Source organism: Delphinapterus leucas, chromosome 4, assembly GCF_059928025.1.
Source record: "Delphinapterus leucas isolate spDelLeu-1000000601 "Yukka" chromosome 4, BTC_Dleu_Yukka2, whole genome shotgun sequence".
NCBI lineage: Eukaryota > Metazoa > Chordata > Mammalia > Artiodactyla > Monodontidae > Delphinapterus > Delphinapterus leucas.
This window is the reverse complement of record NC_143132.1, coordinates 82395721-82410527: the sequence shown is the minus strand read 5'-3', so window position 1 is coordinate 82410527 and position 14807 is coordinate 82395721. Positions and strand designations below refer to the sequence as shown.

Here is a 14807-nt window from a genome sequence, read left to right as displayed (position 1 = left end):
AAACTTTCATGATTATGTTCATAAGGGATCTTTGTGGTTTTCTTTCTTTGTTATGTCTCTGCTGGATTTGATTTTAGGACAATGCTGGCTTCATAAAATGAATATGGAAACATTTCAGCTTCCTTTATATTCTCAAAGGATTTGTGTAAAATTGGTATTTTTTATATTAAATTTTTGGTAGAATTGTCAAAAAATATAATAGGTACTCAGTAAATATTCTAGAGTGAATATAAGTCAAGGATGGAGGAATTCAATTTCTGGCTAAGAGGAGTATCAGAGACTGCGTTTATCCTCTTGCTTACAACAACTAAAAAGTGGACAAAATATATGAAATAGTGGTTTTCAAAGAAATGGATATCAGGCAGTACAGGACAGTAATTCCTTAGAGACAGGAAATAAACAACGTAAGCCCTATGTTTGCCCCAGCTTAATGTCCTGAGAGAGTTTCCAGGCAATAGCAGGAAGGGGGATCCCAAGAAGTTTCCAGCATACTCATTGATTTGAGGAGATGGAGTTGAGAGTCAAGAGACAGCAAGGTGGCCAGAGTTTTTAGGGCAAGTATGAAGAGAGAGAACTCTGGAGCAATCAGAAGGCCTCCCTCAAGTATAAGTACATGATCTGAGGAAACTACCTAGGCCAGGGAAAGAATCACCTGAAAGGATTAGAGGGAATAATACTCATATTCACACAGGGCCAACAATAGAGTCTTATTCACCAGTAAGATCAGAAGAACTCATAATTCACAGAACATTGGGTAGAGTACTCAGAAGTACTCAACAGTGGGAAACAGTTAGCCCTAGACTAAACATAGCTCCTGTCATGCCTTTCAAATCTTAAAAGCAAGACCTAAAGGATCAGACCGTTTCCATGTAATTTAACTACATCCCAGAACAAAGCTTAAAAATATTTTGAGGAATACAAAAATATCTAGGTTCCAACCTTGTAAAACTTTACAGTATATGTATGACATTGAATTAAAACTTAAAAGGTATGCAAAGAAGTTGGAAAATAAAACCTAGATATGACATTGGATATTGGAATTAGCAGGCAGGGACACCAAAACAAAAGATTAGTGAATTTGAAGACATAGCAATACAGACTATCCAAAATGAAACACTTAGAGAAAAATGAAGCAGGAAAAAAAAACAACAGAGTATCAGTGAGCTGTGGGACAACTTCAAGTGACCCAAAATACATGTACTTGGAGTCCTGAAAATAGAGAGTTGGAACAGAAAAAAATATTTGAAGAAATATTAGGTGAAAATTTCCAAATTTATTGACAACTGTTAGCACAGATCAATAACCCCAAACTCAAAAACATGAAGAAAACTACAAGGCACATTATAATTGCTCAAAATAAAAAATTAACAGAAATCAAAGAGGAAATCAGAAGACACCTCAAGACAAATGCAAATGGAACACAACTTTCCAAAATCTGTGGGATGCAGGAAAAGTAATCCTAAGAGGGAAATTTATAGCAATACAGGCCTTCCTCAAGAAACAAGAAAAATTCCAAATAAACCTAACCTACCACCTAAAGGAATTAAATAAAGAAGAACAAACAAAGCCCAAAGTCAGCAGGAAGAAAGAAATAATAAAGATCGGAGAGGAAATAAAATTGAGATCAAAAAAATAATAAAAAAGATCAGTGAAACCAAGAGCTGGTTTTTGAAAAGATAAATGAAATTGATAAACCATTAGCCAGTCTTAAAGAAGAGAGAGAAAATAAAATTGAGATTAAAAAAAATAATAGAAAAGATCAGTAAAACCAAGAGCTGGTTTTTGAAAAGATAAACGAAATTGATAAACCATTAGCCAGTCTTACAAGAAGAGAGAGGATCCAAATAAAATAAGAAATGAAAAAGAAGAAATAACAACTGATACCACAGAGATACACAAACTCATAATACTACAAAGAGTTGTATGCCAACAAATTGGACAACCTAGAAGAAATGGGCAGATTTCTAGAAACATGCAACCTGCTGAGACTCAATCAGGAAGAAACAATCTGAACAGACTGATCACAAGTAGTGAAATTGAATTTGTAGTAAAAAAAAAATTACTCCCAACAAACAAAAGTCCAGGACAGGACAGCATCACAGGGGAATTCTACCAAACACATAAAGAAGAGCTAATACCTATCCTTCTCAAACTATTCCAAAAAATTGAAGAGGAGGGAACACTCTCAAATCCCTTCTATGAGGATACCATTACCCTCATACCAAAACCAGACAAAGACACTACCAAAAAAGAAAGTTACAGGCCAATATCTTTGATGAATATAGACATAAAAATCCTCAACAAAATATTACCAAACCAACAATGTATAAAAAGGGTCATACACCATGATCAAGTGGGATTTATTCTAGAGATGCAAGGATGGTTCAGTATTTGCGGATCAATCAGTGTTATATACCACATTAACAAAAGGAAGTATAAACATCACATGATCATCTCAACAGATGCAAAAAAAGCATTTGACAACATTGAACATCCATTCATGATAAAAACACTCATCAGAATTGGTGTAGAGAGACTTTCCTGGTGACGCAGTGGTTAAGAATCCACCTGCCAATGCAGGGGATGTGGGTTCGATCCCTGGTCTGGGAGGATCCCACATGCTGCGGAGCATCTAAGCTCATGTGCCATAACTACTGATCCTGTGCTCTAGAGCCCATGAGCCACAACTACTGAGCCCATGAGCCACAACTACTGCGCCCACATGCCACAACTACTGAAGCCCGCATGCTCTAGGGCCCACGTGCCACAACTACTGAGCCCACATGCTGCAAGTACTGAAGCCCATACATCTAGAGCCCGTCCTCCACAACAAGAGAAGCCACTGCAATGAGAAGCTAGCGCACCAAAACAAAGATTAGCCCCCGCTCGCCACAACTAGAGAAAGCCCGCGCACAGCAACGAAGACCCAATGCAGCCAAAAAAAAAAAAGAAAAGGTGTAGAGGGAACATATCTCAACATAATAAAAGCCATTTATGACAAACTAACAGCTAACATCATACTCACTGGTGAAAAGCTGAAAGCCTTTCCTCTAAAACTGGGGACAAGACAAGGATGCCCACTATTGCCACTTGTATTTAATATAGTATTGGAAGTCCTAGCCACAGCAGTCAGACAAGAAAAAGAAATGTCTTTTTAGGCATCCAAATTGGAAGGAAAGAAGTAAAACTGTCACAATTTGCAGATAACGTGGTACTATATATATATATATATATATATATAAAGCCCTAAAGTCTGTACCCAAAAAACATTAGAACTAGTAATGAATTCAGTAGTTTCAGGATACAAGAGTAATATACAGAAATCTTTCACTTTTCTATACACTAATAGTGACCTATCAGAAAAAGAAAGCAAAAAAAAAGTCCCATTTAAAATTGCATCCTTAATTTCTCTTTCTGATCTTTCATTGTTAGTGTATAGGAATGCAAGAGATTTCTGTGTGTTAATTTTGTATCCTGTGACTGAGCTAAATTTATTGATTAGCTCTAGTAGTGTTCTGGTGGCATCTTTAGGATTTTCTATATATAGTATCATGTCATCTGCAAACAGTGACAGTTTTATTTATTCTTTGCCATTTTGGATTCCTTTTATTTCTTTTTCTTCTCTGATTGCTGTGGCTAGGACTTCCAAAATTATATTGAATAACAGTGACAAGAGTGAGCACCCTTGTCTTGTCTTGTTCCTGATTTCAGAGGAAATGCTTTCAGTTTTTCACCATTGAGAATAAGGTTTGCTGTGCGTTTGTCATATATGGCCTTTATTATGTTGAGGTAAGTTCCCTCTATGCCCACTTTCTGGAGAGTTTTTGTCATAAATGGGTGTTGAACTTTATTGAAAGCTTTCTCTGCATCTCTTGAGATGATCATATGGTTTTTATTCTTCAATTTGTTAATATGGTGTATCACATTGATTGATTTGTGTACATTGAAGAATCCTTGCATCCCTGGGACAAATCCCACTTGATCATGGTGTATGATCCTTTTAATGTGTTGTTGGATTTGGTTTGCTAGTATTATGTTGAGGATTTTTGCATCTGTGTTCATCAGTGATATTGGCCTATAATTTTCTATTTTTGTGATTTCTTTGTCTGGTTTTGGTATCAGGGTGATGGTGGCCTCGTAAAATGAGTTTGGGAGTGTTCCTCCCTCTGCAATTTTTTGGAAGAGTTTGAGAAGGATAGGTGTTAGTTCTTCTCTAAATATAGAGAAGAATTCTGGTAGAATTCTGCTGTGAAGCCATCTGGTCCTGGACTTTTGTTTGTTGAAAGATTTTTAATCACAGTGTCAATTTCATTACTTATGAGTTTTCTGTGCATAATTCAAAAAGGCACATGCACACCAATGTTCATTGCAGCACTATTTACAGTAGTCAGGACATGGAAACAACCTAAATGTCCAACGACAGATGAATGGATAAAGAAGATGTGACTCATATATACAATGGAATATTACTCAGCCATAAAAAGGAACGAAATTGGGTCATTTGTAGAGACGTGGATGGACCTAGAGACTGTCATACAGAGTGAAGGAAGTCAGAAAGAGAAAAACAGATATCGTATATTAATGCATATATGTGGAATCTGAAAAAATTGGTATAGTCGCTCTTATTCACAAAGCAGAAATAGAGACACAGATGTAGAGAACAAACGTATGGATACCAAGGGGGAAAGGAGGAGGTGGGATGAATTGGGAGATTGGATTGACATATATACACTATTGATACTATGTATAAAATAGATAACTAACAAGAACCTACCGTATAGCACAGGGAATTTCACTCAGTGCTCTGTGGTGACCTAACTGGGAAGGAAATCCAAAAAAAAAAGGGATATATGTATATGCATAGCTGATTCACTTTGCTGTACAGTAGAAACTAACAACATTGTAAAGCAACTATACTCCAATAAAAACTTAAAAATAAATAAAATTGCATCAAAAAGAATAAAATATCTAAGAATAAACTTAACCAAGGTGAAAGACCTATACTCTGAAAAATATAAAGCATTGATGAAGGAAATTGAAGAGGATACAAAGAATTGCAAGGATATCCTGTGTTCTTGGATTATAAGAATTAATATTGTTTAAATGTCCACACTACCCAAAGCAACCTACAGATTTAATGCAGTCCCTGGCAAAATACCTACAACATTTCTAAAAAAATTTAATTTATTTATTAGCTGTGCTGGGTCTTCATTGCCACGCCTGGGCTTTCTCTAGTTGCAGCGAGTGGGGGCTACTCTTCGTTGTGTGCAGGCTTCTCATTGTGGTGGCTTCTCTTGTTGCAGAGCACAGGCTCTAGGCATGTGGGCTTCAGTAGTTGTGATGCACAGGCTCAGTAGTTGTGGCTCGCAGGCTCTAGAGCGCAGGCTCAGTGGTTGTGGCACATGGGCTTAGTTGCTTCACGGCATGTGGGATCTTCCTGGACCAGGGGTTGAACCCGTGTCCCCTGCATTGGTAGGCGGATTCTTAGCCACTGCATGAAGTCCCACCCACAACGTTTTTCACAGAACTAGAACAAATAATTCTAAAATTTATTTGGAACCACAAAAGACCCCAAATTGCCAAAGCAATCTTGAGAAAAAAGAGCAAAGCTGGAGGTGTCGCACTCCCAGACTTCAGACTATACTGCAAAGCTGCAGTAATCAAAACAGTGTGATACTGGCACAAAAACAGATGTATGGATAAGTGGAACAGAATAGAGAATCCAGAAATAAACCCACGCAACTACAGTCAATTAATCCACGACAAAGGAGACAAGAATATACACTGGAGGAAAGACAGTCTACTCAGTAAGTGGTGCTATGAAAAATGGCCAGCTACATGTAAAAGAATGAGATTAAAACATTTCCTCATACCATATACAAAAATAAACTCAAAATGGATTAAAGACATAAATGTAAGACCTGAAACCATAAAACTTTATAGCAGAGAACATAGGTAGAACAAAACACTTTTTGACATAAATCTGAACAATGTTATTTTGGATCTGTCTCCTAAGGCAAAGAAATAAAAGCAAAAATTAAAAAACGGGACCTAATTAAACTTAAAAGCTTTTCCACAGCAAAAGAAACCATCAACAAGAATAAGTACAGACTTTCTTTTTTTTGACTCTCACCTTCACATAGGCTTGCCCCTCTAGACGTGAGTTCCGTCTTGTTTGCTGCTTTATCTCCACCACCTAGCACGGTGCTTGGAACATAGTATATACTCAGTAAATATTAGTTGGCTCAACCATCTAACGTCTCTGAGTAGTCCTCTGCAGTTTATAAAGCACTTTTGTGTTCTTTATCTCCTTTATCTCTGTGTACATTATGCTGGGGAAGCAGTGGTATCCTTGTGGTTCTCAAGAGGAAAGTGGCATTCAAAAAATTAAATAATTTGCCCAGTTATTAAGTGGGAACATTAACCTGGGTCTTCTAACTCCAAACTTTCGGCCTTCTGTACCTAACACCAACCATAGTGTTTTTCATATCTACCTCACTTTATCAGGTCCCTTGGGGAGAAGATATTTAGATGCACATTTATTTAGATGCATAATTGCTCAGATATTTACAGTTTTTCCAGAAGAGATATTCACCTGATAAGAGGTTCTCAAAGATCTTCCTGACCTCTAAATATTTATTCAAATTGATACTTGGGACCTGAATTATACATGTTTCTTTCAGGAACATTAGGTGATAAGTTAATATTTTTAAGGGACCATATTTATGTTATATACATTCTGCACTGCTGGCTCTTATGGATCTTCGCTCTATGGGGAAAGTAACGTTTGGCTTCTGAGAAGCTGCTCATGACTGTTATATGGAAGGAATTAATACACACAAATGATTTATATGCTAACCTGCTGTGGGCATTATTCATATTTTAAAGTAATGCTTGATTAGTAAAAATTTTAATTTTATAGCAAACCACATACATGATACAATAAGTATCAGAAAGCAATAGGGATATTGCCATTTGCAACAACATGGATGGACCTAGAGAATATTACACTTAGTGAAGTGAGTCAGACAGAGAAAGACAAATACTGTATGATATCACTCATATGTGAGATTCTAAAAAAATAATACAAATGAATCTACATACAAATCAGAAACAGACTCACAGACATAGAAAACAATCTTATGGTTACCAAAGGGGAGAGAGGAGGGGAGAGGGACAAATTAGGAGTATGGGATTAACAGATATAAACTACTATATATAAAATGAATAAACAACATGGATTTACTGTATAGCATGGGAAATTATATTCAATATCTTGTAATAACCTATAATGGAATATAATCAGAAAAAAAATAACTGAATCACTATGCTATGCACCTGAAACTAACACAGTATTTTAAATCAACTATACTTCAATTTAAAAGAAAGAAAACAATAGGGAAAAAAGTGCTCATCACATATTTTTTAGTGTGCTTTTTAAAAAACAAGTTTATTTGGAGTACCTAAATGTGCTCTTCTTTTGTAGTTTATGAACAAGTTAAAGAGAAACCTCAGCAGTTATTTATTGCTGAAGGATCCAGCTGACATATTTGGAAAATAATTTGAAAAGCTAGTGTATTGTGTACATGCTGTGCCAGAAGCCTTGAGCTCCCTTTTGCGTTGTATAATTTATATGTTGTCCCAGCATGAGGTTATTTTCATGATTTTGCTTTTAAAGTATGCATATTACAGTGAAATGTACTGATATAAATACAGACATGACCTATAAAGATTTCTTCCTTTTCCCAGAATTTAACATTTTCAAGACCTCTTTATTCCCCAAACCACCCTGTTATAAACAAGGGACAGAAGTTTTCTGTGCTAGAGCTATGTTCATGTGTATTGTGTATGTGTGGACGTGTTAGAATAGCTATTACAACGTGTTTATAATAAAGTATTACACTCTCCATTGATACTTTGAGAAGTAAATGTATTTACTAAGAGCTTGACCAAAAACATAATTGAGTGTAAGTTCAGAAGCATTAACATGGTTCTGTTTTTATGCAAAGAAAATTAAAAGATTATCTTGTGAGTATATGGCTTGAGTTGTTCTGGTTAAGAGTTAGTCTGAGATATCTGTAGTCTTGTCTTTTGCAAATGTTCTGTGCATGTTTCACAGGTATCTTTAGCTTAGTGAAACAGATTTCCCCAGTAAATTTAAGTGATCTGTTCAAGCCCAAAGTAAACTTGTTAATTAGTAAACAAATGTGTAGTTATTCTCTACCTTTGGTTTCTTCAGCATAACCTCAGCATCAGGGACCAGGAACCTATGGCAGATAATCTGGTGCTGCTCTTGACCAGCTAAAAGTACTGAAAACTGATCTTATTTAGAAACCACATCTATCCAGTCTTTAAGAAACAACATCAGAGCATAGAAGAGAGAAAAACAGCAAGTCCTAAGACTATGTTGTAACAAGTGCAGGAACGCAAATTTCTTCTCACATTTCTGAACCTGTCTCCTAAGTTTTTCTTGCTCCACAGTCTTTTATTTTTCTTAACATCTGAACTCACAGTTACTGTATCAAGGTTTTAATAATCCCTACTCCCTAATAAGTAACCAGAAATGTTACCTATATTTTCCAGCATACATTAGTTTATCATTTAGTTATTCATATTTGTTACTCATCTAGTAAACATTAATGTATTATTTAGTTTATTAGTTTATGTGTCCATCTTTGGGAGACCAGTGTAGTGTTATTTAAAAACATAGTTTCTGAAGTGCCTAGATTGAAATCCCAGCTTATCTGCTTAATAGTGTTGCGTTCTTAGAGAATTTTACCTAACCTTTCTGAGCCTGAATTTCTTCATTTATAAATGTTCTGGAAGGAATTCAGTGATGTGGTATATATAAAATGCTTAGCATTGTACTTGGCGTGTGCTATGCAGTTAATAAATAGCAGCTACTTTTATCATTACTGTATAGTTGGATTCCCCTATTTAGCATGGAAGAGACATTTATGTCGTATATAACCTCACGTTACAGTAAAGTAATAGACTTGACATACACATTTATTAGCAAATTTTTATAATTCCCAGCCTAGCCAAAGGTGCAGTAAAATGGGCACACAGATGTGCTGATGGAGATAGAAATTGCATAATACAACTTTTTGGTAGAGCAATTACGCACTACAGTTGACCTTGAACAACGTGGGAGTTAGGGACGCTGACCCCCCCTGCTCAGTCGAAAATCCATGTATAACTTTTGACTCCCCCAGAGCTTAACTACTAATAGCCTACTGTTGACTGGAAGCTTTTCTAGTAACATAAACAGTCGATTAACACATATTTTGTACATTATATGTATTGTTACTGTATTCTTATAATAAAGTAAGCTAGAGAAAAGAAAAAGTTATTTAAAAAATCATAAAGAAGAGAAAATACATTTACAGTACTGTACTGTATTTATCAATAGCCTAAGTTTACATCATCTGTTTACAAGATGAATTGTCTGTCAGTACCTACATCAATATTATCTCATATGATACAAAACTCAGTTGATACTATATGTATTACTAACACTAGACATTAAAAATGAAAAGATAATGTGAAAAAAATTCATATTTACAGGTATGACAATTCATGCATTAAAACAAAGAAGCAGCAATATTATTGTCTTATGGTAACCTAGTGTAATCAATACGGTTACTTCACGGTAGCCTAGCCGATACAGTAATGAATGAATTGTTATAACATTTTTATGGCATTAAAAATTTTTATGATATTATAGTCATATTCATAATACAGTATTGGAACATTGTTAATTTTTTTAAAAAAACATCCTACCTGTGATGATAGGCTGATATACAGTTTCTCCAATTAAAGGAGAGACAGAGAGGGAGAGGGAGAGGGGCATACTATACAGTAATGTAATTCTTTAAAAGCAAAGTTATAAAACAGTAAGAAAACTAACAGATTATTAATTTTATATTAAATATCACTCACCTTATGCCTATGTAAGAATAGATTAGTGTCTACATATATTTTATGCATTCATGACAACCCTAATTTTTTGATATTTCTTGGCTACGTGGTTCATCTGTGAGTTTTTTCATATTGCAAATCTGAAAAAGCTTTTCCTATATATTTATTGGAAAAAATCTGCATATAAGTGGACCTGCTCACTTATAACCCATGTTATTCAAGGGTGAAGTATATTTATCAATACCCATAAAAATACTTTGAGTCTGTAATTCATCCCCTTTCTTGAAATCTCCTCTTAAGAAAGACTTAGAGATTCAGACCAAAATTTACAGCCACTAGCATAATAGTGAGTGGGACTTAAATGTGGGTTATGGGGAGGGAAACTTAAATCCCCGACAACAGAGAATGGTTGAATAACACATGGCATTTTTACATGATTCATACTCTTACTATTACAAAGTATTTGATAATATGGGAAACTGCTCACAACATACTATTTAAGAAAAAAAAAGTTACGAAAGTATTATGTGAAATACTCAAATTTTGTACACTAAGAAATAACATCCCTCTCTCTACTTCCCCAGAAATAAGACTGGAAGAATATATCTCAAAAAATCAAAAGTGTTTATCTCCAGGTGGTTGGATTTCAGTTCGGTTTTATTTTTGTACACATCAGTGTTTTTCAAATTGTGTACAATAAACAAGCTGGCATATGAAAAGCAATGGAGGGAAGATTGGGTGTCTAGGTATCTGTTGTTTATCAGTAGCAACTTTATTGAGAAAAGCTTTGGAAAACTGAAAGTTGCTTGGATTCAGAAACTCATCTCCTAAACTGATGTAACTTAGTTGGCTTGGACCAGGAGGTGGCCAAATGTGGGTCACAGGAGGAGTTGGACAGATTCTGAGTATTCATGAGTACTTTGGTTTTAATGGAGCAGATAAATAAGAGCTCAAAAGGGGATAAGTGATGTTTAGTAAGAAGGAAAGGAAGCTTGCTGCAGAAACAAAACCAGAGTGAAATTTAATTAGACTTGCAAAGACAGTTGTTAAGCAAGGGGCTTGGATCATTTAAATTTTATTTATTTTTCCAAAATATTTTTGATGGCTTGAGGAGACCAATGTGCATTTCCAGCAGAAGGTTCATGGAAGAATAAATATTTTGTGACTGTAGACAAAATACTTAAGAGTATTTGGCTTTTTCAGATAACTTATATTTTAAAGTAATTTTAAAATAGCAAGAATAGAATTGTAATTTTTTGCAACTTTTTTCTAATTAGGACCCAGTTTATGGAAAAGGAAAACTTGGAGAAATCCAGGGACTTATTCTGGGAATGTTGGATACCTTTAGCTATGAACAGGTAAGCTACTTTCTATTTCTAAGCCCATTCTAAGGTAGAAAGAAGCTATTCTTTTTTCTTTGCACCTATACTTTTTCTTTAAAAATTACCATCTGTTTAGTGGAAGTTTGATAGATTGAAGTGTATGGCTTTTTAATTTTTAAATTTCTCTTGACCTTAATTAATATGTATTTTATATACACATACACATATATTCTGGAATGTGGAAATGCATCGAGTTTAGATTCATTTTATTCTTTTGATTCATTGGCAGTGGGACATATAGTTTTTTTCCAAATGAAAAATGTAAGATACTTTCTTGGAAAGTAATGGAATGCAAAGATATAACTCATTGAAAAGGAAGCATGAGTATAGAAAAATTGCAAAATAAACTAGTGTTCTTTTAAACATTCTGAAACAGATAATTGCTACTAACCAAAAATGGTCATTAGTCTTCCCTTAACCCAAAACTGCCTATAGCTTTAATTCTCAGTAAGAGCCAGCTTGGTATACAGATTTTTTTCTTCATGTACTTCAAAGTGACTCATGAAGCCACCTAGGAAAAGTGCCACTTAGGCATGTTAGATACACTGTCTGCTTTTTTAGTAGAAGAAAAAGAAAAATTTGGGTGATAGAGCTTTTCTTAGGATGTTATAAGAACTGCAGTTTTGCTAAATAAGCATAGCCCAAGGAAGCTGATCCCCCTTCAGGCACAGACTCCATGGCGGCAGAAGGAAAGCTGAGTGCAAGACAGAAATTTTTTGTGAACTTTGGAAGAGGAGGAAAAGATGGGGTTGATTGGAAAGAATTAAAACAGACCATTAGAACTGAAAGTTCTGCGTTATAGATAAAGTTAAAGGGCCAGGCTGTGTAGCAAGGAGGATGGGCAGTATATCTTCCCCTTTGGGACTGACAGAAAAGAACCCAGCTGCACACTGAAGTAAGTAAACAATAGTTTATAAACACAGAGAGCCTTAAAATGACTTGATGTGATAGCTGTGAAATAACTTTATGTGACTTAATGACAGATATCACAGTCTTGAGTAGATTCAAATGGCTTGTAAGTACTGATCAGGAAACAGTGATCTCTCTGCCTAAGGGAGATGAAAACCGAGTAATGGCCATTAGCTTTTCCAGTGAGAGGTTACTGTGAAATATCGCCATGGAGGCAGTTTCTATTTAAAAATCAGGGATTTCTTTTTTATTATTTGTTACAACACAACTTTGAGCCATTCAGAGAGAACTCATTATATAAATGTAATAAATAAGTAGATTTGGGTTTATCTAGTCATCTGAAAGCCATCAGTACTGAATTAATCCACAGAATGGCAGAGCACACATTTCTCAGTAGTAACTGGTTAGAGCCTTTTAATAATTATTTTGAGAATCTTGATGTATGCACTTATCAATACCCTGCACATTAAAGTTAACCACTTAAGTTTGGGGTGTTTTGATGTTTATTTGATCAGTTTTATGCCTTTATAGTATATTCCAATTCAATTGTGGTTGAAAATGAAACAAGTGCTATTTTCCACTCATCTCCTCTGTCTCTTTCACTTTATGAACAATTTTTTGTTGGCTTATTTTTTATTTTGGTCTTTCATAGACCCTGCTGGAAACGACGACTAGCCTTCTAAACCAAGATCTCCATTGGTCATTGTGTAACCTGAGAGCTTCAGTCACCAGAGGACTGAATCCCAAGCAGGATTACTGCTCTATTTGTTTGCAGCAGTACAAGAGACGCCAAGAAATGGCTGATGAAATTATTGTCTTTAGGTAAGAAAGGGAAGGAAATGTGACACATATGGTGTATGTGCGTGTATGGTATTGCCAGGCAGAAATACACGGGGACACACAGCCCCAGTCAATCGTTCTGCCAGTGAACAAAACAAGGCAAAGTTCCTGCCCTTATAGACCTTACATTCTGCATGGGAGTCAGGAGGAAAGGGTGTTAGGGTGGTCAGGCGGTAAATAAATACAGAGTAATAAGAGCTATGGAGAGAAATAAAACACAGGGTAAGGGGATGGAAAGAAGAAGCATTCAGGGTGAGAGTACTATTTTAAGACACTATAATGAGGAAAAACATGTCTAAGGAAGTGACATTTGAGCAGAATGAGAGAGGTAGGAGTGAAGGTTCAGAATATATTTTAAGGGAAGTGTTAACTTGGTGATGTATTAGATGTGAAGTGAGAGGGAAAAACATCTTCGGCCTGAGCTACTGGATGAATGTGGTACCATCCTCTAAGATGAGAAGGAACAGGCGTCAGGAGCTGGGGAAATCAAGAGTCTTGTCTTGGAGATGTTAGGTTTGAGATGCCCTTTAAACATTCAAGTAGGAATGTCAGGTAGACAGTTATTCTAGTCAGAGACATGTCCTGGAAATATAAATTTAGAAATCATCAGCATGTAAATGATATTTAAAGCCACAGTACAAAGAGAAAGGAAGTTTAGTGCAAAAATGGAAAGTTTGATCTCAGGAGGAGACAGCTCATCCAGAATATATGGATAGAGGCAATATAAGATGGACTCTGGAGCCAGACTTTAAATCTTGAGTTCAAATCCTGACTCTGCCACTACTAGCTATGAGACTTTGACAAGTTATTTCATCTCTTTACATCTTAGTTTCTTCATCTGTAAATTGGGATACCTACTTGATAGGGTTTCGTGAAGATTAAGTGAGATAATTTACGTAAGATACTTGTAACCATGCTGACATATAGTAAGCACTATATAAGTGTTGGCTTCTGTTATTACAGATACAGGAAGATAGGTAGATTTGGTGGTTGGAAGAGGAAGTAGTTTTCATCACACAAACAGCCCATTCATTCAACAAGTATTTATTGAGCACCTACTATATGCCTGGTACTGTTCAAGGGGGTAGGGTACCACATGAACAAAACAAAGGTTCTGCTTTTACGGAGTTTACACTCTAGTGAAAGAGGCAAACAGACAAGTAAAATGACTAACACAGAAAAAAATAAAACATGTTAAGTGACATATATAGCCTTTGTGGGGGAAGATATTTTATGAAGAGTGGTCAGAGAAAGCAACACTGTTAAGGTGATTATGGACAGACAATTTAAAAATTAATTAATAAAAAGGTAATAATTACCATGAATAAAATAAAACATGGTATAGAGGAGAGAGAACGTTGGGAGCTACTAATTTATAAAGAGTTATTAAGGAAGTTTAAGTAACATTTGAGTAGAGACCTAAAGGAAGTGACCATGCAATATCAGGGGGAGAGTGCCCCAGACAGAGGATCATCAAGTGCAGAAACCACGATGCAGATGCTAGGCATACTTGATGGGTAGTGAAGGGAGCAGGCTAGTGTTGCCTGAGCAGAGTGAAGGAAAAATATAAGAGATGACTTCAGCGGCCAAATCATGTAGGAACTGGGTCATTATAAAGAGTTAAACTTTTGCTCTGAGATGAAAAGCCATTGGATGTTTTTGAGGATAGCGTTGACATGATCTGACCTCTGTCCTAAGGATCACTTTGACTGCCGTGGTGAGAATAGACTGTAGAAAGCCAAGGGTGAAAATAGA

At 35.7% G+C, this 14807-nt stretch overlaps 1 protein-coding gene across 5 annotated transcripts in view; it reads left to right on the top strand.

Moving 5' to 3' along the window:
* Window positions 1-14807, top strand: part of VPS8 (VPS8 subunit of CORVET complex) — a 319158-nt gene that overhangs the window by 220930 nt on the left and 83421 nt on the right. For all 5 annotated transcript variants that reach the window (XM_089910741.1, XM_089910739.1, XM_089910738.1 and 2 more), the window contains 2 exons: window positions 11199-11279; window positions 12865-13034. In XM_089910741.1, the coding sequence (XP_089766867.1) occupies window positions 11199-11279; window positions 12865-13034 (251 nt within the window). The remainder of the gene's footprint in view (window positions 1-11198; window positions 11280-12864; window positions 13035-14807) is intronic.